Raw genomic sequence first — 26,404 nt, 5'->3', positions numbered from 1 at the left:
CCCATAATTGAGTAAAATGCCCCTTTTGGGATGTACCTTACCAGACACCTGCAGCAACTGGAAAGACCCCAAAAGTACCTCACCAAGAGATCAAAGGGCTCAAACAGATGCATAGGCTGCCCGGTTAAAGAAACTCAAGCTCTACTCAGAGGCATACCGCCTGTTCAGAGGCGATCTGTGCCCGACGTATAAAGCCATGTCCAACCTGGAATTAATGGACATGCTGCACCTCAGAAAATCCAAATCCCATCGAGCTATGCGCTAGAGAGACTTGAACCTCAGCACTGAAATAGGACATGCTGGAGGGACAGATTCATTACGCAGAGGCTTCCTTCACTCTGGAATAAAATCCCAGTCCAGGTTAGGCAGAGTCCCTCATTGACTGAGGAATCTTGAGTGGATGGGAGATCGTAGGTTTACCCCGGGTATCACTTGTGTCACTGTTAGACAGAGGCACAGTATACTAACCTCGAAAATCAATTTAAAATGGGTGGCGAAAGCCAAACACATCCTGGCTAGGCTTATAAATGCCCTAGGGCAGATAGCCTAGTATGAACCTATGAACCTATAAGTCTTCCTTGAAGGAATGTTTAAGCAGTCCTTTCAAAATGAGCTTGTTCTTCCTCTTGTAGTACACTGGGACTGAAGGAATGACCAAACAAGGACTCTTGGGAGGTGAAATAGTCCCCAAGCAGCGCACACACATTTTTGTCTCATTCAACACACTAAAACCCGAAGGCCTGTGTTCCTTAGAATCCTTGGACATGGAGAGAGATACAAAGCAATACGTATACACACTGGACCAAACTAAACCTTGCATGTAAACTAGAGCCTCTTAACTAAAAATGGCCTAGTAACCGGCGGGATAAAGACTACAGGGAAGACTAGGTCCCAACTTAAACAGGCCTAGTCAGGGGGAACAAAGGCAGGATAGCATCATTAGCCAGACAACACAAAGCTAACAGAATGGAGCAAACAATCAAGACCACACTGAAATAGCGAGGACTTGGGTCCTCTAACTGAAATGGGCCTAGCCCGTATGAAGGAAACTAATAGGATACCGAAAGGGCCACAAAAACAGCAAGAGAAGCAAAACTAAAGCAGTGCAACACTACCACAAAGACCTATAAAGATAGCTTTTTGAGCAAACTGTCAAAAGTTTTAAGTTTATAAAACGTATACTTTACTACGGCCAAAAGCAAGACCACTAAAAAGTTAGGCAATAAGGAACACAATGAGAGCCAGCAAAATAGCATTTATTAGTAAGCGCTTTCGGTGTGGACCAGTGCCTCACCTTCCTCAGACTAAGACAAAATCAGTATCAATTAACATTCATTATATAAAAAAATGAAGCAATAATTCAATTAGTACCTTGATTAAAAAATCTTTATAATTTCTTAAACGAAAAGGACTTCCTTTGCATGCCATAAAAAATCATTGCCTACGGCATGCATACCTGTTTGCATAAAATAGTGAGCAGTCGCGAACTGTAATTTTTCCTAGTTAAATTTGTTGAAATTATAAAAGAAAAAAGTATGTTAAATCAATGCTATTTTATTACTTTGCCAGCTCTCGTGTTCCTTATCGCCTAACTTAAGTGGTCTGTTTTTCTGTTTTTTGCAAAAGCAAGACCACGTCTGAGCATAACGAGTGGCAAACAAGATCTGGGGAATAGACCTGTTGCATGATGGGATACCTCTTCGCCATGAGCCAATTGAAGACTTCGAGCTAGAGTATGGCAGAGTCTGAGCAGAGATTAGGCTCAGAACCCACAGGTAAGAATGAAGGTGAGATTGGACTACAAACACCCCCCCCCCCTTGCCTCATCTCTCATTTTTAGTAAAGTTCAAGTGCAAGATGCATGTAAAACTTTGGAATTATTTGGTCTCGAGACAGATCTTTGTACCCCTCCCCCATTCTGGCCACTCGGGTGGCAATAGGATTGGAATTGCATTCATGTCAGTACAGCTACATGAAATTAGTGGACTCTAGTCTGATATTTTGGGATGAGAGGCTTTGCCAGAAGGCTAGGAATGGCAAAAATTATTAAGTGCAAAAGCACAGACTGCAAATGTAAAAAGCAGACCCTATGGAGAGAATCAGACCATAGTACGACATTCTATGACAATGTTATTCTGCAGGTTTATGAATCTTGCCATGAAATTATACAATCCTAGAGAAGTACCTGCAGCACTCGAGTTGAATTGACAATGGAATGCTTGTGCATTAAGCAATTACAGACAGCAGATAAACAGTATGGTTTACTGTCAAAGATTTATACCGATTCACAAGATTTAAAAAGTGTACAGCATTATCTGTTGTGCATTTTCCAGAAATGGATGGATTTGTGCTACATGTTAAGGTTTTATCAGTACTAGTTAAAATTGTAGGTTTCAGACAGTTAAATCTAGATAAAGAAATCTCCAAATTGAGGAAATTTTACTAAAGTTTTAGATCTCAGTCAACCATTTCATTTGTGTAACTGAAAACAGGTGTTGAATATGAGGTCAAGCACAAACATCCTAAAAGAAAATTTCTAGTTTAGAGCAAATGTAAAATCGGAGTAACAAGTCTGAAATACATGGGTCGGTTACCATCCGAAAAAGGATGCAGAAAAAATGTAGGCTACTACACAAATGCTAAGGCTAGAAGTATTAAGATTTAAAGAAATGATTCTGCACATTATGAAATTTGTACCAAACATGAATATGCATCATACAGATAGGAAATAAGAATCAATGATGGTCCAGCACTAAACTTAGAGGACATTAAACCAGTTGTGCCGCAAGTAGATGCCAGTTGCAGTGGTATTGGAGCAGTGCCCTATAAGAGAAAAACTCGCTGGGTAGGCCATTTACAAAGGCACACGAGGTGAAGCACGGCTAAAACATTAACAGCACATGAACTTGAAGTCTAGTAGTATGCCAATGTAAGAGGTTGAAGTAGAAATGGATTACAACTCATTGCAAAGGAAATGAAGACATTAAGGCATACTAAATGAAACACATAATTGAGTAGAGTGCACTTTGCAAAAGAGCATAAAGAACTGCTGCAAAAAACTAGTGTAGAAATTTACGATTAAAAATGCAACTGCTAAAAGTAGTAAGAGCTGCCTGCGCAAAAAAACATTTAGTTTTCATTAGAAGTAATAAAGCTGTTAAAGGCTTTAATAGCGGCCAAGTTGAGAAGGCAAATTAGTAGAGCATGTTTAACACATCTGGGAAAAGTAAAGCGTAAAGGACAGTGTTTTGGCTAGAAGTGTCAACCCAGAGCTAGTAAAGAACAGTCATCTACAGTACATGCAGGCCAAAGTCAGAAACAGCATACCCAGAGTTCCATATCAGGCATAAAGCCAAGTATAGATTTGACTTTGAGGGGGCCTTAAGATTTATGGAGGTCTGAATGGGGAAGAATACACACCTTTGGAAACTTTCTAATTTTGGAGGGCATCCAAAATATCCAGATACAATAACTGCCCGTCCCTAGATATTTCCCCATTAATGCAAAATTGGAAAAGGTATTCGCTTGCTTGCATGATACTATGAAGTATAGACTAGTAGCCAGTCATCTGGATACTGAAAGATTTGATTTGTCTGATCTTCATGTGAAGCAAGCACCATTCAAACTTAGAAAAACCCTGGTAGCAGTTGTGAAATCAAATGGTAGAGCTTGTAATTTGCTCAGACCAAGCAGCATAGGAACCTCCTGGACTCTGGCAATCTAGTGTGCTTGCACACATCTTACAGAACCAAAATTACATCTCTTCTTCCCCTGTAAATAAGGGAGGAAAGATTGCACCAGGACTAAATGGAATATATTTTGACAATTTAGGTTGCCTATGTACAGAACTGATTCAAGGTATTGATTCTTTTAGCCCCTAGGAAAGAAGTCTCTGGTTGAACTTCTATGATGGAGATTTAATAGCTTTGAGACTTTTGCCGATCTCATTTGATGGGCGAGAAGTTTTGAAAACTGGGAGATGGAATAGACTCTGGATACATCTGTCCTGTGTGATGGCCATCTATGCAAGCCAGTGGTGAGAACCCTTACCACCACCTTCACAGTGAGTTAGGCAAGTCCTATGGGTTCTGTTGATGCCTTTGGAATGAACTGCAGATACCTTGATATTAAGTTCTTAGGACCTTTGATTTATAGAAAGCCCTTTGGGGAGATGCAACTAGACTCCCACTCTGGACAGAACTGCACTCTTGCTCACTTTCCAGCATCTTTCTCAGTAGGTCAAACAGTGATGACCCAAAGGGGGAAGTTCTCTGCAAATTTACACAAGCAGAGGGGCATCTCATGGCAATGCCCATTCTGGCAGCTCTAGACATTCCATTAGTGACACTACACAATAAGTGCGAGAAGTTAGATACCTGCCCGTCAGTCATGCGTCACTGGCCACGCAAGCATTTCCAACTTCCATTCAGCAAGGTCATGCTGCAATCTGTTCATGTGCATATATTTTTTGTACAGTTTGCTGTAAATGCTGTACACTATGTACCTATTCAGATTAGTAAAACAGCCATGTTAAAAGGCACCTAACAGGGCAGACAATCAGGAATGAACCATTTTTAGAAAGCACCAACAGGCCTAGAAATAATTTGATATAGGATGGATGTAGCTATGTCTGGTTACTGTTGTGGTATGCTGCAGGAATAATTACTAGAATAGCATCATTACTTAAACCTATAAAACTTGCAAGTCATTGGGGCAGGGGTAAAATATCCAACAAACTGCTGTACTAGTAGACTTTACAGAACCAATAGAATTCAAAGAAAGTTGTAGATTCAAATGTTTGAAGCTCCTTTACCATACTAGTAGAAGACAGTTTGAAAACTGCACAGACGGATATTTAGCTTGCTATTTAACAAAACCAGTTCAAATTAGTGGTTATTCTTTCCTGTTAAACTGCATGATCTGACAAATGTTTTGATAATACTACATAAACTTGAGTCATATGGAATGTGTAATAAACCAGTCACTGCATTAATACCATATCCCCATTTAATAAAAAAATGTCCAGGCATACCTCAACTCACCAGATCTTTTAGTCTACTCAAAATTGAAGGAGTTATGGCAAAATGATATTCAGTCATCAAGTGACATGCATTTGAGTGACTGCATAACCTCCATAGCATGCATGGGAGCACAAGATCTATTCATCTGACAGCTTTCCAAGTTTAGAAAACTAAAATATGTTCCTATCTTTGGGCTTTTGTCCCATTTTAGGCTTTATCCAGAGGTCTTGTCCTAACACAGAGCTATGCTTCCAACTATTACAACTGACTGGAAGAAAAAAACTAACGGCTTCAAAATCACCCAATTTACAAGCAAATTAATTTACTGTAAAAAAATAAGTTCAAAATTTGATACCTCTTGAAACAGAACTGAAAGACAAGATCGTGCAATAAAACAAATCCCAGTAAACCACACGAGATAGGCCACTACTGCAGTCTTGCAAAAAAGGCTTTACAAAAAGGAAAGTCCACAAAAGCAAGGAAAATGACAGTTGTGTATCAAGCTGATTTGTCAATACACTTAAATATTTAGTTAAAGTTTGTATCCAAACTATACTATTGTAGGACAACCCTTGAGTCTGGTGTCATGCTCTTTAGCCGTGGTACTTGTAAACTTGTTGTGCAATATCAGATGCAGTTTAGTGTCTCAGTATGGTAATGCCAGAAATAATCAAAATTGGACTCAAGTTATGAGCTAGACTACATAGCATGGATTCTGGTGGGATGCAAGAGGAACCCTTGCCACATCCCATACTGAGCAGCATAAGCCACTACAGTAGGTCTGTCCCCTTCACTGCTGAGTGGCCATTTTAAATGCTGCATGTGCCAGGTGGTCAAGAGCCAGAGTGCCAGCCTGGATGCAGAAATCTGAAAACTTCACACTGCAAACATTTCAGGTTAAGAAATGAATTAATTCACTTTTCCAGTTTCAAGCTACAACTGGAGTAAAGCATGCAAAGGACAAAAAAACAGTCAAAATGAGGCCCAATGTTACCTGCTGCAGGCAGCTTCAAAAACAGATCACAATGCAGACCAAGGACTATGCAGTAATAACATTGAGTGCTCACTGTACACAAATGTGGTTTGCTTACATTTAGCATAGTAAAGCCTAAACTTCATTGGGGAGCTTTTTCGTAATACTTGCCTGCAAGTTATGCATGGTCTTGGTTTTTCATATTTGTTTGCATGCTGCTGGGCTGAGACTGGAATTGGTCAGTGTTGATTAGTGCTCTATCCCAGCTAAATGCAATTACATTTTGGCAGAGTATGCAAGGAAAAAGGCAAATACTGAAAAAAATCAAGGAAATTAGAAATGTGAACAAATACCAGTTAAGCCATCAGGGAAAGTGTGGCAGCATTGGTGTCCAGGTTTTGGCTGAAAGAGGAAGTCTGATAAGAAAAATGTGCCACACTGAGTGAACTGATGAAATTGGAGTGTATGGTCAAACAAAAAGGCAGCCAACTGCACAGATTATCCTGGAGACTCACTATTCCTACCATTACCAAACACTGGTGATAGATAACACAAGAACACGTTCTCTGTCCCTTCCTTCACTATGTGCATATAATACACATCCTACATTCACATGACTTATGAAAGAGGTTTTGAGGTATGGGAAGGGATCTGAAACAGATGAGCAAGGTTGCTGCAGTGAATACATTTACTGGCTGTGTACATTAGTTTGCATTTATGCATACATGCCGCTTAAGTGTAGTAACTGCAACCTCGGACTGCTTTTGTGCAGTGTTGCTGCAACTTGCACGGTTGTATGCTGACAGTGATGTATACATGACATGGTGAGCACTACTGTGCTACAGTGGGCTTAACATCCTGGGGAATACTTTTGGTATTTACTTTTTATGGTTTCTGAATATCATGTCTGGAAATTTATCCTTGCTTTTGTTTGGCAGGACTTAAGTTGCTTGTACTTGCAAAAATTTTTAAATAAAAAAAAATGCAAGTACATAAACATACTTGTTACTTGCACTTATACTCGCTGCATTTTTCACACAAATACCAGACAGGCTACAATTCATTTAACAATACATTACTACCTAGTTCATAATGCTTTACTTCACCCACTCCTGCAGAGTCAGAAGCTATATGAAAACAGTTACTGTGGGCAAGCTACAGTAGACCAGGTTTGTCACAGAAGTAGGCTCAGAAGTCATGAGGTAATCAAAGGCAGTCTTTCATGTGGTGAGATCTCATCAGTATTTAACTGAAGAAATGGACAAAAAGTGGTATGGGTAAACAAAGGCATAGTAAAGTGAAACGTGATCCTTCAGACAAACTAGGAGACTGCATATATGGGGGTACTTAAACTATAGAAGAGTGAATCAGACATCACAAACAGGAGAGGAAATGAAATACAAAGGGCCACATCTGGCATGTCAACACAAATATACAAATCAGTGAAGCATGCTTCGACAGGATGCATTATTAAAAACGCCTCCCTTAGTTTGTTCAGCTAAAGACAGTTTTAAACCTACCCAGATAACAGGGGCACAGATTACAGCTTCAGTAAACATCCCATTTGAAAAGCTTGCTTTCAACTGGGAAATTGTTACGGTTACCATTTACTATCGGCATACAACTGGTAGATCAAAAACGTACCACCACCACTTGGCTGGTCTACAGCAGTCTGCAGAACCTGAAGCAAGTCAAAATCTTACAGCAAAGCCCTTGTGCTAATGGTATTCACCCCAAACAAAGACAATATACACAGGGATACTCATTTTATTTCATTCAGTGAAAAAATTGCACAACATTTTACTAACTACACAATTTACAACAAATTTTCTTCATTGATTTTCCATCGTTCCTTCAGGATTCTGTAAGAGAAAGTAGAATATTTAGATATCTACACCAAGCAAACAAATTTCATTAGCTTTATTTGTTCTTTTACCACACAAGTGAACTGGTGCTAGAACCTCAGCCACGAGTGCAAATGTACAAGACGAGAGGTGTTTTATGGAAAACAATGTTGAGAATTCACATCATGCCAGAAATAGTTATACAAATTAGAACGCAACTTTGTAAAAGTATGCTAGGTGGTACCAGACATTTACACAAGTCTTTAACAGTCCTGTCTTATTTACCGGTCAAACTTAATGATCTTAAAGATAGGAGATACGAGTAGGACCTCTTGGATACTGTTGGGACATTTCAGAAGAGTCTGTTAGGAAGGAAAGGTGCTGAGGTTTGCTTCCTTTAAGCTCTTAAACATTTTGCACCAACCTTTAGGCATGGGTTCTCTATTCATGACATGCTACGACTACACAGCTTGAGAAATCCTCTAATCAGTTCTAACACTTTGAATGAATGGCCAAGTCCTACACTAGAGAAAAGAACCAGCCTACTGGCCATAAGTACAATTGTGTACAATCTTAACAGTAGATATCCTTTTCACGCTTGCAGTATTCATAACCCAAGGCATCTTCTGCCAAGGAAAGTGCAAAGTCCAACCAGTATACTAAAGTCTTTAGTAGTTGTAGGCATCATAAGTCACAAATGCTCTCAGTGCAGCTGGTGTAGGGCATAAAAGGAGACTTATGGAAGTGCACACAAATTGGAAAAGGCCGATGAGGAAAGTAGTTGTGTACACTTACCCTAAATGTAGATGTTGTGTATTCACTGTTGCAGTCATCACATTTGGGTTATCCCTGCCAGGGTAGCCCTTGGCCGGCCCGAATACCAGAGGCTTAGTACTTCTGCGTCGGTTGCTGTCACTTCAGGACTGACAGTCAGTAGCATAAAGTAAGGCAGCAGAAGCCATTACATCAGTTTTTCTTGCCCCGTCAGGAGCGCCCAAGTGGGAGCCAGGTTTTGGTGGAAGAACCTGAAAAGTATACCAAAATGTCCCTTGTAAGGAGAGAAGAAAGTGGAATGGAGGGAGGGAAACCAGGACTGGAACAGTGAATACACCATCTACATTTATGTTAAGTTTACACAACTGTATTATGTTATTAGTGTTTCACTGTTGTAGTCACACTTGGGTGAATTCCCAAAGCTGAGGAAAAGGGTGGAGGCTGAGGAAAAGGGTTGAGGCAGCCAAGGTGACAAGGGGCTTGTTAGGATGCCCTGCAAAACTGCAGTGGCAAACTCTGCCCTTGATTTGAAGAATATAGGAAGGTGGTAATGCTTGGTGAAAGTGTGAACAGATGCCCCTGGCAGGGACTTCTCTTGTGAAGTCCTGACCCCCTTAGGGGGAGGCTTTCCACATTGCTTGCAACAGAAATGGATGCAATGTGCTATCCATTTGGAAATTGTTTGGAGGTCTTAGCCCTCTGCCCCTGCAGCAAAACTAACCAATTTATCAGACTTGGAAGTACTTAGTTCTGTCTAGATAGAGTCAGAGTTGTCTGTGCACAGCTAAAGTGCAGATCTTTTCCCCCTTGTTCTGCAGGTTGGGGAGAAAGGTGGGCAAATGAATGGATTGGTGGAGAGCTAAACTGGACACCACTTTGGGCATACAGGATGGGTTAGTCCCAAGGTAAACCCTGTCAGCATGGAAGATGAATGGCTCCATAGCCACGAGTGCTTGTAGCTCTGAGAGTCTTCTGGCTGAAGTGATGGCCAGAAGGAAAGCTGAAGTGATGGCCAGAAGGAAAGCTGTCTTCCAGAAGAGAAATTTTAACTCTGCTAAAGACGCTGGTTTGAAGGGGGGGGCAGGGTGAGCTTTTCCAACACAAAGTTAAGGTCCCAAGCTGGGATAGGTACTTCTGAGTGGCCTCAAGTTGCTAGCCCCTCTTAGTTTGATCAGAGGGTGAAAGAAAAGGGACTGCTCAGTGGAGAAATGAGCACAGGTAGTAGAGGCATGAATTTTAAGAGGAAAAGGAGACCACTGTGTAGCAGGTCAGCTAAGTAATCCAGGACGAGAGGGAGGGCTGTGCCGTATCAGCTCCCTTAGCCAGAATCCAGGTGCAGAACCTTTTCCATTTGTCAGCATAAGACTTTCCAGTGCTAAGGCATCTGGCCTCACATCTAGGACCAGTTTACGGAGGTTGGCAGATTGATCAGTGGTTAGGGAATAAGCAAAGCTGCCAAATTTAGGATCTGCAATTGGGGATGCATGAATTCTGTCCTCTGGGGCAGGAGGGTTGTGATCCGAGTAAGATGCCATGGTGGCAGTGGGGACAGGCTGCACAGCAGTGGGTACCAGTGCTGGTAAGGCCAGTCTGGAGCACTAAAAAATATCCTTGTTTTTAGTAACCTGGGAATGAGATGTAGTGGAGGAAAGGCAGACAGATTAACCCAGGGGAAGGACAGGGCGACCACTTTCCCCAAGGCATGCAGTGATGCTCTCTGGTGCAGAACTTGAGCTGATGGTTGGTGTGGGAGGCAAAGAGGTCGAGCTTTGAGGTGCCCCATTTCAGAGTCATTAGGGTTAAGGTTCTTTTGTCTAGCTGCCACTCATGGGTCCAGAAGATTTCTGCTTAAGTGGTCTGCCAGAGTTCAGAGAACCTGGCAGAAATTGTGCTAACAGGTGGATTTGCATGGCAGAGGCTTTGCCAAAGGGTCATGACCAGCCTGCACATAGGGTAGGAATGAGTCAGTCCCTGCTTGTGACATACCACATCACAGTGGTGTGTTTAGATTAGGAAAGCCCCTGGGGAGAGAAGGGCCCGATGCATGCTGCTGGACAGCTAGCATCTTTTTGGCTGATGTGCATATGGATTTGCTGTGGGCTCCAGTGGCCCTGTATGCACTCAGGCATAGTCTGAGTCTGTGTTGAGGGACTGGGTGGCAGGGGGTGGTGAGAAAGGTAGTCCATGTGTGAGCATGCTGCTACCCAAAGAAAATCTTTTGAGGCAAGGTATCATGGGTATAAGTTTCCAGGTCTTGAGTGCTGACACCAAAGGCTTTTTAGGTAACATTGAAGTTTCCTCATATGCAGTCTGGCATATGGAATGAGTAGAATGCAAGATGCCATGAACCCCAGAGCTTGCAGGATTTTCCTTGCAGATAACGGAGGTCTGGTTGTCAGCCAAGTTTGCTTCTCTGGAGTAAGGAATGCCATCTGGGATGCTGTGTCCAGCCTTGCTCCAAGAATATAATCCTTTGGGTGGGTACTTGTTTGGATTTATTTTCGTTGACTACCTTAGGTCAGTAGGGACTTTACAAAGGCCAGGTGCTTGAGCAGCTTTTCCTGTCTGCCTGAATTAAGCAGTTGTTTATGTATGGGTAAATTTGGATATTCCTTTGTCTGCAAAAGGCAATGGCCGGAGCCAGACATTGTGAAAAACTCTGGGAGCAGTAGATAAGCCAAAGGGAAGTGCAGAGAGCCTGTCCTGAAATGTAGATATTTCCTGCATGATTCCCTGATAGGAATGTGGAGGTAGGCCTCTTAGATCTAGGGTGGCTAGCCAAGCATCCTTTGAGAGCATGGGTTGCAGTTACTGGAGGGTTGAGCATTTTGAATTTTGGTATTACCAGGAATGTGTTTAGAATGGATAGAGGATGGGGTGCCAGCTGCCCTCTTTTCTGGGTACCAGAAAAAGTCTGGGAGTAGAAACCTTAGCCTGTTCTGCAGGAATGTGCTCTATTGCCCTCAAAGCAGGAAAAGGACTTGCTTCTGCACCTCTGCCCACTGGTTTGGAGTGGGATCTGGGAACCCTTTGGGGTTGGGTGTGTGTGGAAAGAATTTGTATCCCTGGGACACTTAAGGAGCCAGCAGTTATTGCTAATGGTGGCCCAGGTGCTTGCGTGAAAGGAGTTTTCCTCCTAGGGGTTAAGTGAAGGTAGACAGAGGGAAGCACTGGGGAGGAGTCATCGTGAGTTCTTACCACGAGTGGGTGGCTTAGAACTCTGTTTTGAAGTGGAGGAATTCCACTTTTTTTAATCTCTGCATTCCCTCTGGTTGTTTGGTGGGGGGGTCTGCTTCCATGGGGTCTGGGCTGAACTGACCTGGTGGGAGCAGGAAAGGAACAGTGTTTGGAGGGGCAATGCCTGCTGAACCTGGGTGGCTGAACCTGTAAGAAATCCTTAGCTGTCTGTACAGATTAAGCTTTTTCCTCCTTAAGACCTCTTCTGCCTTAGTGCGAAATATGTTGTCTTTGTGCAAGGGTGCATCCAACAATTTAGATTTAACATGTTCTGGCAACACCTGTTCCTTAAGCCATGCCTGCCTTCAAGGACAGAACTGGTGACTGCTGCCCTGCAAGAAGCTTCTAGGGCATCAAAACCACAGTGCAAGGTGTGTTTAGTTATTTGACTTGCAGACTGCATCAACTCTTGTAACTTCAGATTCTGCACAAGCAGGAAAGGAAAAAACTGAGTTCCATGGTATGTTGAAATTTTAACATATGGAACTAGCAAGTTAAGTGTTCTGATAACAAGAGTAGCAGAGGTGTACACTTTATCCCATCTGTCTAGTGCTTGGGAATCCCCATCTGAGGGGGTGGGATTCTTAGAGGTTACTTTAATTCCTTTAGGCCCTTGAGAAATTACCTCAGGGTCAGCAGTAGGATTTTTAAAAATAAGTTTGAGTGAGTCAGGGACTCCAATACCAGTCAGGTTTTCTGGGTGCAGGAGAGGGTGTCCCGATTCAAATTGGATTTCAGGAAAACAGTCCACATCCACGACTGGGGGAATGCCCAGGGGTCTATGCTGTGGAAGATCTAAGAATTCCCTGAATCCCTCTAGACTGAGGGTAGTCTGGACATTCAGTTTTAGAACCAACAGTAGATGTGAAAGTAGTAAGTTTGTTGAGAATAGATAGTGCAAAGTACTTCCTCGGAAGCTGGTGCCTGCTCAGCAGCTCCAGACCCATCCATGGGAGACCACCACGGGATCCTTCGAAGAGGATTGCAACATACCGGACTCCAAAAGGGTGTCTGTAGCATCCTGCGAATCCCACAAAAGCAGGCATCAGGGGCTGCAAAAGCACCTCACTGAGGACCGGAGAACTGATGACTAGATTAACAAAAGAGTCTATAGGCTTGGACCTGTGCAGTCTTTATACTTATGTTTTTTCAGAAGATCTGCTGTCGGATGGCTTACCTAAGCCATATCAGAATTTGAGGACTGCAAGCGAAAATATCTAGCTACACAAGGGCCCAACATAGTTCTGGTTGGGAACAAAGCACAAAAGCGACAGCGGGGGAAGTCAGTGACGCAGTAAGAAAGAAAGTTTGTGTGGTATTTGCTTTCCACAGGCAAAACAACTGTTAACTTTCTGACAGATTAGTGCAAGACAAAAGGATCCCAATGGGGTAGTTTTCCAGACTTCAGCTTCATTCAGAAGACGAAACTCAGGTTGCGGCCAACCAGCATTAGTGCAAACTGCTTCTGCCTCGGCAGCAAGAAAGACTGATGTAATGGTGCCAGCTGCCTTTATACTACCGATGACCTGACGCAACAGCAACCGACGCAGACGTACTAAGCCTCTGGTATCCGGGCCAGTCAAGGGCTACCCTGGCAGATATAACCCAAATGTAATGACTGCAACATTGAAACACGAAGATCGGAATGTTCCTAGTGACAAGGAAAACGTGTTTATCCAGAAGGGAGAAGAGACCCTTTAGCAAGAGGACAAGGCTAGAGCACAGGGGCAGGAGAGTGAGCAAATACTGCAACAGGGAAGACAATGACATCCACTGTTTTAGTAAGATTTTTACCCAATTATACTATGTCCTTCCATTTTATTGCTGTAGTATTCTTCACAGAAAGGAGAGTACAAAAGCTCAAGAACCCTGGGAGGAGGATGGCATGAAGAGCCTTTTAGAAAATAAAGGACTTGAAAAGTAATATGACAGAATAATCAAACTGTCTTGAGCGTTAAAACCCTACTAAAATGCTTTCAAGAAATTACTTCCTCAGAGAAAATCTTAATCACAAACATATCAAAACCTTAGTCAATACAAATATTTAATTCTTAATGCCCCATTAAAACCTATTAAAAATGTAAAAGGTCCAACACTTCTTCACAATACAAAAATCCTTTATACTAAACACTTCACAGCTACAACTGGAAAACATATGTATGTTATTTTTCGAAATTTTAACCCAATTTACGAATTTTATTGAACCCTGGAAATTTGTCTGCATTAAGCCCAACTTGCCATGCTTTTTCTACCTTTAACAGATTTTTACAACTTCATTCTCTTATTAAAAAGGGACTCATTACAGAGAACAAATATTTTTTTCTATTTAGAGCAGCCCATAGTATGTTTAAAGCATTGTGTCTTTCACCTTGATAGCATAGATATTTTATTCTCGTTTCTAAGCTTCGAGCAGTCATACCCATGTAAAACCCTGGACAGCCTGAACATGCAACATACTCCTATAGTTTTACAGGTAAACTAATCTGTAATGGGTATATTATACTTCAAATGTGCTAAAGCTATACATGGGCTGACAAACGTACCTGCATATCTTGCAGATACCACGAGTATACATACCTTTAGATTGGTCATGGATATTTTTTTAGCATCTTTAACAATCCCTTAAACAATTTGCCTGCAAATTTAGGTTCTTTACCCACTACTTCAAAACCATCAGAATTACCTACTATTGGGACTCCCAACAGAAAAGGTTGTCTGTTCAGACTGGGATCTACTAAAGGAATACCCTACAGATGGACAATGTCCAGGAACACAGATCATAACCTTCTATGAGCCTAACTGCCCCAGAACCCTTGCACCCCTAGTCATATTTATCCCACGTTGCCCCAATAGTTAGTGGGAATGTGAAGTTCAAAGAGTTAAGGGTCTATGGTAATTAATACAGACTTCCTCTGTCCATAAGGGACAAGCGCCACTCCCAAGAGTAAATTTGTAGTCACCCATCCATTGATCCAAGTTGGATTTGAAGAGGGCCAACGAGGGGCTGTTTCATGGAATTGTAAGCTTGTTAGAGAAGTGGCAACCTCTAGATGCATTTATCACCTGCATGACCTGTTCATGAGGAGGCTAAGTTACAATCCCAGGAGTGGGACCCTCATGCAGTTAGATTTACAAATATATAGCATACCCATCAGGGCCAGGTCAGAGTGCCCTGTAAGCCAGGCACAGGTCACCCCTTACCAACCTGTAGGAGACAGAACGTGATAGGGCTTTCAGTCCATGACTTGTGTACCCTGTAATTGTTTGAGAAACATCTGGTTTCTCCACTTGTTGCAGGTGTCTTAATGAGGTACATGCAAGAGGGAGCACAGTACTCAGTCTGATGAGGGCCAAGTATAATGGAATTACATCTTCAGATCTACATGTGATGCCTTTAAGATCTGCCACAGGATTTCCTTACTACTGTAGGTACATGGTGGTCAAAGTTAACAATTGTTATCAACCAGAGTACCCAGCACATACCACTGGGGCTACACATAGAGGTGCTGTTTAATGTATTTAGCAGGGAGGCCAGCTTTTTTTTTTTTTGCATTTAGATTTAAATCAGACTTTGGCACCAATCACTTGCCTGCATTAACCCTGTCAGCAGTCCATCATTGGTGGACTACTCAATTTACAAGTCAGCCACAGGCTGTCCAAGTTTGCTTGGACTTGGAAGAGATTCTGAACAGTAAGTGGCCCAGCACAAAACCATCTGGTATTCCATTGGTGACTGGACTTTTCCTACAGATGAACTCATCCACTTTGACAGTGTCCTGCTGGTGAGCTAGTTTGCTACCCATCTAGTAATGGGATTCTTTATTGGGAGAGTTTCTCCAATAGCTGAGTGGGGGATTGTCAAATGCCTTGGCTAGGTCAAGATAGGCAGTATGCAGTCCAGGGCCTTGGTGACTAACAGGTATGATAACTAACCAACCTGAAATGGGTAATCTCAAGTCTGGATCCAACCAATGTCCTTGTTAAAGTCTATGATCCCTTCCATGGCCTTGCAGATGAGGCTAGTCAAGCTTACCGGCCTATAGTTCCCAGGGTGGACTGATGGTCCTGATTTGTGCAGAGGGATTACAGTTATCCCCCATTCTGTCAGGACAGCCAGTTTACAGGCTGTGGTTAAAAAAGGATCCAAGTACATCTACTAGGTAAGGTTTTAAGCAGTTTTAAAAAAAAAAAAGTCAACCTGGGATGTTGTCTGGTCCCACTGATACTGCGTTCTTGGCCCTACAGAGTACCAAGATTACTTGCTCTATTGAGATAGTAGGCTGATTAATGGTGGCAGGTATATTCTGGGGGATGACTGTAGGAAACAGACAAGTGAAGTTTGCTGCAGTCAGCTAGCAGGTTGGCTATTACCTCTGAGCATAAGTGGTACCAGCCAAAAACCAGCTCAGCACACAGCTGGACCTGCTCAAAGAGTCCATCCATTACATTGTGCTCCAAAGGGGAATGCAGATTGCCCAAAGAGTAACTTAATACTGGACAGCTAGATCCCAGACCTGAAGAGCTATTCTGCAAAGACAGGACCTTGCACCCCCTTGCTTGATGTACATCACTGTGGTATTGTTTGTGAAACTGGAGAGGTTTGGGATGCAGGAGGGAATGAAAAGCCTGAAGAGCTAGAATCAAGAAGGCCAAAGGAGGATCCCCCCCACAAGTAGTCTAAACTGCTCATGTCAGGAAGGGAGCTTGGAAAGAACAAACTAGGTTGAGAGAATGTTAATCCACCACTGAAGCTTGAGCTTGGAAGGAAGGGTGCTGGAAGTCGGAAGGTTGAAGCTACACTGACTAGGTACCACTGATGCTCTTGTATATAGAGTTGTCACTGGGAGCATAGGAATAGTGGAAGCCATGAATCAGAACCCTGTTAACCTCCCTGGCCAGAGGTGGTACTGGAAAAAAAGGCAAGACAGGGCCTTTGGGACAGGCATTGATGCCAGCATGGAAATGGTCTGAAGCTTGCAAATGAGGAATATTATCCCAAGGGTGTCTGGGCTGATTTCGGGAAGTTTATGCTGAACCTCCAACTCTGTAGCAGAGAAACAGTAAACCAGAGATCCTGAAGGACAGCAGAGAATACTGAATGAGATCTCAGAGACAGGGAAGATCTGAACACCTCTCATCGTACAAAAAGCAATGACAGGAGCAAGGCATTTGAATGCCCTCAGTGTAGAGAAGGCAAAGCAGAGAACTGAATGCAAGGAGAAATTCCTGAAAACAGAATGGATGGGGATATGAAGGTAGGCATCCAACATCCAGGAAGACCTGTAATAGAAGGGTAAAACGTTTGAAGAAATATCCAAAACGAAGTATCTTGAGAAAAAATGTTGAGCTGGGAAAGATCCAGAATTAGTCTCCAGTGCCAGCTTCTCTTGAAACCAAAAACATTCTGTAATAAAAAACCCTCCCTAACTGGGCAAAAGGCATAGCTTGACCAAGTGTAGTGCCACTGAAAAATGGAAGCTGTTCCCAATGAAGTGAAGTGGAGGAATGCTCAAAAAGGGAGGGTATTTCTAAACTATGACATTGCCCATGAAAATGGGCAGTCTTATGATCCTTAACCAATCTGAAGATGGGAAAAGAGGGATGGGGAACTTGGCCAAGGAAAAGGGGAAGAAGTCAACTGGAACCTGGCTTATCCTGAAAAGCAGGTTTCTGGGATGAAGGTGTCAGAGTAGACATAGGAAGCACACATCTAGAATCCTATTTCCCCTTAGGCAGCAGGCAAAACCACAATGAGACAGCTTATGAACAAAAGCCAGATTTGAGTGGTACTTCCTCAAACTTGGGAATTAAACCATAAATACGTTTCCAACTCCTGCAAGGCTTTACTCTTGTCCCAGTGAGGTAGAATATTTATGGGGCTGCTGCTGAGCTATTCATCCAAAGGAGCAAATAGTTTGGTTTTAATTTCATCAGGCAAAGCATAAAGAAGCCAACAGTAATGCCTCGTAACTGAACCAAAAGCAGCAGCCTTGGAGGAGGCAGATGCATTTGATAGAGTGGTAAACTTGCCAGGTAGAGCCTGACAGGAAAAGAGAAGAAGCCTTCCCCTCAGGTCAGGAAGGTCAGAAACCACTTTGGAATCCTGAGAAAGGAGGGCAAAAACATACCTGGTCATACAGGTATGACAGGTTGATGGCCCAAAAGTATAAAGTTGCAGCAGTGTAAACTTTACCCAGACTCTCCACAGTCCTATCCTTAGCTAAAGGGGGCAACTTGGCAGGAGGCTGTCAGAACAGACTACAGAAGGGGAATTTAAAATTTAAATTTTCACCCTTCAGGCTTTGCACACTCAGGTTTCTTGATAGCAGGGAGCAAAGTAGAGGCCACAGAAGTTGCTAAAAATATATCCAGGAAGGCAGTCGGAACAGGAAGACAGCAAATGGCATCTGGAAGAGTTCACAATAGGTTTCCTTAAGATTTTAGCACATCCCCAGTTAAACTCCATCAAACGAGCAATCTCCAAAAAAAAAAAAAAAAAAAAAAAAAAAAAGCTTCCCAAGGGGAATCTAAACCAAGAATCCCCTTCCTCTGAAGCATAGTCCAAGAGGGAAGAATCAAGAGCAAGCTAGGGACTTCCCAGAATCCAGATCCTCAAAGAATCTAGTTCCCTTGGTCTTGGAGTGGAAAACCAGGGAGGGGCAGGCAGACCCCCCCCCTTGTGGCTTTAAAGCCATTAAAGCATTAAACTAGTAGAATACTGCCATAACCATTCGGAATCCCTAACTACAGGTAAAATGGTCTTTTCTGCAGACATCCCCCAAAGAAACCCCTCAGTAGGGTCAGACCCCAATGACATTCAATAAGAGTGGTAGTAGGAATCTTCAGGATTTGCAGACACCCTTAGTTTTTCAGATTAAAAAAGCAAAGGCTCCCCCCTCATAAGGGGCAGATATTTGTAAAGCCTCAGGAGGATGTACAAGTCAGATCCATGCTGGACACCAATAGGGTCATTTCCGAGAAATCAGAGGCAGCCAGATGATCCTCTAGACTTTCACCAGCTTTGGTGTACTGGCCAGATGTTTGGCTACACTTTGTAGGAGATCCCTTAGGTTATGAATACTGCAGTGACATGGAAGGACATTTTTTCCTTAAAGATGTATATTTTTTCCTTAAAGATGTATACTCTTTCAAAGTTCAGAGAAGTTTATTCTAGTTGATGGCACCAGTTTGCTGAACCTTTTCTCCCTAGCAGAGTCCAAAGGAGGTCTACCTACGGTCACACCATTATCTTACTGGCTGTCAAGCAAGGGAAGATTTTGACTTCTAATTCACTTGACTGTCAGAAGCCATCATTTAGACTCAAGGGCACAAGGATAAAAGGGAAGACAGTTAACAAGCTAGCATTTTGGAGGGTTATGCAATATAGTACATACAACATTAACTGCTTTCTATTGTTATAGGCAGGATAGAGGATGATTAACAGGACAGCTTAACAGGTCAACTAGCACAGTATTCAGCTCAAGACTGCTAGACTACAAGTCAGCACATGCCCAAGATGCCAGCTAAGCAACTAAGGGTACTACATGGCAAATTCACACATTCAGCAATAATTTAGCTTACTTAATACACAATGTTAAAGCTAGAAGTATTTAAACCCAAATCCATTAATCTTATGCTAGTCAGTCCATGCAGAATGTGAACTCTGGAGTTTAAGTCAGCTGCAGATGCAAGGATCTGAGGCCAATGCTGTTGACATCTGTCAATGGTTCTACTTCAACCATCCAAAATGTCTGGTTTCGTGGCACCAACTCCTACCTTTGGACACAGGACACTTATGATCTCCCAAATCTAGCACCCAAAAATATAGCTGCAATATAAAATTAAAACCTTTCACTGCTTTTTGCCATACTAAGAAAATCTAGGACCATGTATTCAAGAATGTGACATGTACATTTGTCAAATGGGTAGTAGCAATGAAAGCAATTTAACTATTTACTTTGCAGTTTTCCCCCACAGAGACCCAGCATTAGTACAACTCAGGGTGATCTTCCCTGCTAAAAAAGGGTACTCTTGTTTAACAAAAGTTCTTTGGACAGTGCTACTAATGTGTACCAAACATGCTAAATGAATCATGAATTCATATTCAAATTACTAAATGAGTGGGCAAACTAGACCCAGGACCACTCATGATCCTAGCCAATGAAGATGGACAAGAATGAATCAAAGCAATACTATCTGTAATAGCTGTATGTAAAGAAATAAATGACAGACCAAGTTATGCATTTACAATATTGCATTCATCTGGTTTCAGCCTGGACATGGAGCCATTGGACTGGTCACCAACCTGCCCAGCAACATCCTCAAGCTTAACCTTCATCCCTAATCCATAACCTCTTGCACTACAGTGAAATTTAGATTGCGTAAGGCCCAACAAGCCAACCTTGCCATAAGAGCAATGTATGGCCTAGTAGGAGCTTAACACTTCTTCCCTCTACGTCTCTTGGGTGATATATTATGAAGGGGGGAATGTGGGCAAGCAGCAGGTGCCCAGATAGATAGGATAAACATTCTTGTAAGTACATAAATTACACATTCCAATGGTCCTGTCTAAACAATGAAAAATTGACACATTCCCCAGCTGATGTAAGGTTGCTTAAGCTAGCAAGGCTTTAAGGATAGTTGCTCTGAAAAGCCTACGCTCCAAAGTACTCAAGACCATGTTTGCCATAGGTGGAAAGCAGATGTGGTTTTAGTCATGTGGCAAAGGTTATACCTGCTAAAGTGCAGCTATGTAGCATGCTGTCAGAACCATTTAGTCAAGGTAAACTTGGACATGTGACCTTTCCTAATTGGCGAATGTTCATCTTTCCTGAAGCCATTTGTTAAAGATAAAATGCTTAACATCCAAATGATGCAGATTTTCCCCTTAATTACATTTAGGAATGAAAACCAGTAAATTGAAGATTAATTTCCTTGGCCACTACTGGCATAAGATATTACTCCAAAATGACTGTATGGATGAAACTTTACACCGACCAGAATTTGAATGTCACATTCTATCCTGTGTAGTGACCAACAGGGCAAATTTTATGGCAAAAGCTTGAGTTGCATTCATGGATTCAAATGTACTGGTTAAAATTTCAAACTTAAATTCCATGAGAAGACTGGTCTGGCCTAGGGAGTATAGAGTAGAATTTTCCTTCAAGCCCTTAATGCATCTAATGTGAGGCAAATGAAGATGTCCCAAATCCATCATGGAGACAAAATGAACATTAATCTAAGAGCAACTGTCTTTGTAAAACTCTGCTAAAAAGTTAGCTTGGGAGAAAGCACAATGTAGGATCTGCATTTAGAATCCAGAGTGCCACCCCCCCCATTTTCAAGGTTTTTGAAGACCAGTAATCAATTCAAAAATTTACAGGGAACAAATTGCTCCTAGTTGCACTATATTCACCCAACCATAATTGCTGGTATGGTCTGGATAAGGCTATCCAGATGGGCGTCAGAAGGGCTCTCTGGAAGGGGGCCGCAAGGTGAAATCACAGTAAGGGAAACAATATCTGAAGAGTCCAGACTGGGGCTATGAGAATAAGCTGTGCTTTGCATGCTCTGGCTTTCTGAAAAACCCAGTTACAAGTGTCATCGCCACAGGCGTAAATGAGACCAGGGGGCCAATCATTGGAAAAAGTGACTTTGTCCCAGCTGAGGAATAATGCTGAAGAAATTGTAGCATTTAGTACTGGAAGATGGAGAATCTATTTCCAAAATATGTACTGCTATTTCTGCAGATATTCGTGTGGGAACAGTATGTCTGCTCAACCCATCATGGTGGAGGACCCTGGTTTGTGTGTTTCTATAAGTTTGTGACCCTTGACAGAAAGGGTATGAACATGTACCTCGTGCCACACCATGGCCATAAATACATGCAATGCTACAGGCCTGTTCCAACACTGATGTGCAAGTCCACATTCCCTAGACTGTCCCGTTGTATTAATGCTCCTCCACCCCAGGATGTGGAGAATCTGGTCACTGTGGTGTTTTGCATGTGGCGTGACAAACCGTTTTACCTGTTGATATGGTCCAAAGCCAACTTATGCCACTTATCTTCTGGTTTACAAGGTCTGCTCCCAATTCTGAAGGGTCCATTACAAAATCTGCAAGGTCAACCATATGCAAGGACACATCTGCACTGAAGATGCCATGAGTGCTAAAACGGTACAGTAAGGATGAAGGCCTAAGGAAGTCCATCGGGTGTGAAACTGAAATCCTGTCTGGGGACAGTTTTGCTTTTTAGTTCAGGGTGTCCCAACTGACACACTGTTAAGACTATCTCCAGTTGGAATCTATAACCACATTAACAGTGATCCCAGAGGGCAGAGATTTGGAGCAAGTTATGCCATATGTACTATCCTGCTTGCTCTGGGAAGGGAGCACAATTTGGTGCTTGAAAATGTTGGCAGAAGTATTTTGTCTGTTTAAAGGTGCACTTGGCAAAGCACGTTATGCTACCTGCAAGAGGTTGCCTAGTATGTTATGTTCCACAGCAGAGGCTGCAGGGAGACCATCACATACCATCCTTACTCACACCATGTGAGCTGCGACCAGAGTTACTCATCTGGTAAACACCTAGATGGCTGTGTTCAATCCAAAAATGAAAGGCCAGAGACAAACTGGCCCCTACCCAGAAACAAATTTCTGTAGATGTAACCTGAAGATATACAGTGCACCCAATCCTGTTTGAGGTCTCAGCAGGATGGACTGTACCAAGACCACCCAGAAACGCTTCTTCATAACTGGTTCAGACTATGATCACGAATGGGTCTGAGGTCCTCTCCACTTGGAGTAGAATTCACTCTTGTATTCTGGGAGCGCCTGGACAGCTTTCAGAAGTTTTAGATCTCCTTAAAAGGCAGAGTTTCTTTGGTAGGGTGCTCATGTCAAGGGTTGAAATTTTATGTTTGTGTGCACTTCCAAAAGGCGAATAATGTAGTCTCGACAATCTCTTATCACTTGCCCATTATGGCCTAACATACTGAAAGTTAGAATACTGCCATAACCATTCGGAATCCTAACTACAGGTAAAATGGTCTTTTCTGCAGACATCCCCAAAGAAACCCTCAGTAGGGTCAGACCCCAATGACATTCAATAAGAGTGGTAGTAGGAATCTTCAGGATTTGCAGACACCCTTAGTTTTTCAGATTAAAAAAGCAAAGGCTCCCCCCTCATAAGGGGCAGATATTTGTAAAGCCTCAGGAGGATGTACAAGTCAGATCCATGCTGGACACCAATAGGGTCATTTCCGAGAAATCAGAGGCAGCCAGATGATCCTCTAGACTTTCACCAGCTTTGGTGTACTGGCCAGATGTTTGGCTACACTTTGTAGGAGATCCCTTAGGTTATGAATACTGCAACAGTGACATGGAAGGACATTTTTTCCTTAAAGATGTATATTTTTTCCTTAAAGATGTATACTCTTTCAAAGTTCAGATACGTTTATTCTAGTTGATGGCACCAGTTTGCTGAACCTTTTCTCCCTAGCAGAGTCCAAAGGAGGTCTACCTACGGTCTCACCATTATCTTACTGGCTGTCAAGCAAGGGAAGATTTTGACTTCTAATTCACTTGACTGTCAGAAGCCATCATTTAGACTCAAGGGCACAAGGATAAAAGGGAAGATAGTTAACAAGCTAGCATTTTGGAGGGTTATGCAGTGAAGCTTTAGTTGTGGGATCAAAGATAATAGTACATACAACATTAACTGCTTTCTATTGTTATAGGCAGGCTAGAGGATGATTAACAGGACAGCTTAACAGGTCAAGTAGCACAGTATTCAGCTCAAAAGACTGCTAGACTACAAGTCAGCACATGCCCAAGATGCCAGCTAAGCAACTAAGGGTACTACATGGCAAATTCACACATTCAGCAATAATTTAGCTTACTTAATACACAATATGTTAAAGCTAGAAGTATTTAAACCCAAATCCATTAATCTTATGCTAGTCAGTCCATGCAGAATGTGAACTCTGGAGTTAAGTCAGCTGCAGATGCAAGGATCCGAGGCCAATGCTGTTGACATCTGTCAATGGTTCTACTTCAACCATCCAAAATGTCTGGTTTCGTGGCACTAACTCCTACCTTTGGACACAGGACACATGATCTCCCAAATCTAGCACCCAAAAATATAGCTGCAATATAAAATTAAAACCTTTCACTGCTTTTTAATTGCCATACTAAGAAAATCTAGGACTATGTATTCAAGAACGTGACATGTACATTTGTCAAATGGGTAGTAGCAATGAAAGCAATTTTTCAACTATTTACTTTGCAGTTCTCCCCCACACAGAGACCCAGCATTAGTACAACTCAGGGTGATCTTCCCTGCTAAAAAAGGGTACTCTTGTTTAACAAAAGTTCTTTGGACAGTGCTACTAATGTGTACCAAAGATGCTAAATGAATCATGAATTCATATTCAAATTACTAAATGAGTGGGCAAACTAGACCCAGGACCACTCATGATCCTAGCCAATGAAGATGGACAAGAATGAATCAAAGCAATACTATCTGTAATAGCTGTATGTAAAGAAATAAATGACAGACCAAGTTATGCATTTATAATATTGCATTCATCTGGTTTCAGCCTGGATATGGAGCCATTGGACTGGTCACCAACCTGCCCAGCAACATCCTCAAGCTTAACCTTCACCCCTAATCCATAACCTCTTGCACAACAGTGAAATTTACAGATTGTGTAAGGCCCAACAAGCCAACCTTGCCATAAGAGCAAAGTATGGCCTAGTAGGAGCTTAACACTTCTTCCCTCTACGTCTCTTGGGGGATGGATTATGAAGGGGGAAATGTGGGCAAGCAGCAGGTGCCCAGATAGATAGGATAAACATTCTTGTAAGTACATAAATTACACATTCCAATGGTCCTGTCTAAACAATGAAAAACTCTGGACACATTCCCCAGCTGATGTAAGGTTGCTTAAGCTAGCAAGGCTTTAAGGATAGTTGCTCTGAAAAGCCAAGTACTCAAGACCATGTTTGCCATAGGTGGAAAGCAGATGTGGTTTTAGTCATGTGGCAAAGGTTATACCTGCTAAAGTGCAGCTATGTAGCATGCCGTCAGAACCATTTAGTCAAGGTAAGCTTGGACATGTGACCTTTCCTAATTGGCGAATGTTCATCTTTCCTGAAGCCATTTGTTAAAGATAAAATGCTGAACATCCAAATGATGCAGATTTTCCCCTTCATTACATTTAGGAATGAAAACCAGTAAATTGAAGATTAATTTCCTTGGCCACTACTGGCATAAGATATTACTCCAAAGTGACTGTATGGATGAAACTTTACACAGACCAGAATTTAAATGTTGCATTCTATCCTGTGTATTGACCAACAGGGCAAATTTTATGGCGAAAGCTTGAGTTGCATTCATGAATTCAAATGTACTGGTTAAAATTTCAACCTTAAATTCCATGAGAAGACTGGTCTGGCCTAGGGAGTATAGAGTAGAATTTTCCTTCAAGCCCTTAATGCATCTAATGCGAGGCGAATGAAGATGTCCCAAATCCATCATGGAGAGAAAATTAACATTAATCTAAGAGCAACTGTCTTTGTAAAACTCTGCTAAAAAGTTAGCTTGGGAGAAAGCACAATCTGAGTGCCACCCCCCCCCCCCCCCCACATCTTCAAGGTTTTTGAAGACCAGTAATCAATTCAAAAATTTACAGGGAACAAATTGCTCCTAGTTGCACTATATTCACCCAACCATAATTGCTGGTATGGTCTGGATAAGGCTATCCAGATGGGCGTCAGAAGGGCTCTCTGGAAGGGGGCCGCAAGGTGAAATCACAGTAAGGGAAACAATATCTGAAGAGTCCAGACTGGGGCTATGAGAATAAGCTGTGCTTTGCATGCTCTGGCTTTCTGAAAAACCCAGTTACAAGTGTCATCGCCACAGGCGTAAATGAGACCAGGGGGCCAATCATTGGAAAAAGTGACTTTATTGTCCCAGCTGAGGAATAATGCTGAAGAAATTGTAGCATTTAGTACTGGAAGATGAAGAGAATCTATTTCCAAAATATGTACTGCTATTTCTGCAGATATTCGTGTGGGAACAGTACGTCTGCTCAACCCATCATGGTGGAGGACCCTGGTTTGTGTGTTTCTATGATAAGTTTGTGACCCTTGACAGAAAGGGTATGAACATGTACCTCGTGCCACACCATGGCCATAAATACATGCAATGCTACAGGCCTGTTCCAACACTGATGTGCAATTTTGCCTCTTTTGAAGTCCACATTCCCTAGACTGTCCCGTTGTATTAATGCTCCTCCACCCCAGGATGTGGAGAATCTGGTCACTGTGGTGTTTTGCATGTGGCGTGACAAACCGTTTTACCTGTTGATACGGCCCAAAGCAAACTTATGCCACTTATCTTCTGGGTTACAAGGTCTGCTCCCAATTCTGAAGGGTCCATTACAAAATCTGCAAGGTCAACCATATGCAAGGAGACATCTGCACTGAAGATGCCATGAGTGCTAAAACGGTACAGTAAGGATGAAGGCCTAAGGAAGTCCATCGGGTGTGAA

General features: G+C 42.3%; 1 protein-coding gene across 1 annotated transcript in view; it reads right to left on the bottom strand.

Annotated features, from left to right (window-relative positions):
• Positions 1–7,745: 7,745 nt before the first annotated feature.
• Positions 7,746–26,404, bottom strand: part of LOC122787915 — a 153,876-nt gene continuing 135,217 nt past the window's right edge. Inside the window, exon 7 of the mRNA XM_044054841.1 lies at positions 7,746–7,856. Coding sequence (XP_043910776.1) covers positions 7,827–7,856 — 30 coding nt within the window. The 3' untranslated portion in view covers positions 7,746–7,826. The remainder of the gene's footprint in view (positions 7,857–26,404) is intronic.

Source organism: Protopterus annectens, chromosome 13.part0, assembly GCF_019279795.1.
Source record: "Protopterus annectens isolate FY-2018-M chromosome 13.part0, PAN1.0, whole genome shotgun sequence".
In the NCBI taxonomy this organism is placed as follows: Eukaryota; Metazoa; Chordata; order Ceratodontiformes; family Protopteridae; genus Protopterus; species Protopterus annectens.
The sequence above is the reverse complement of the archived record's forward strand: the minus strand, read 5'-3'. Positions and strand labels throughout refer to the sequence as shown.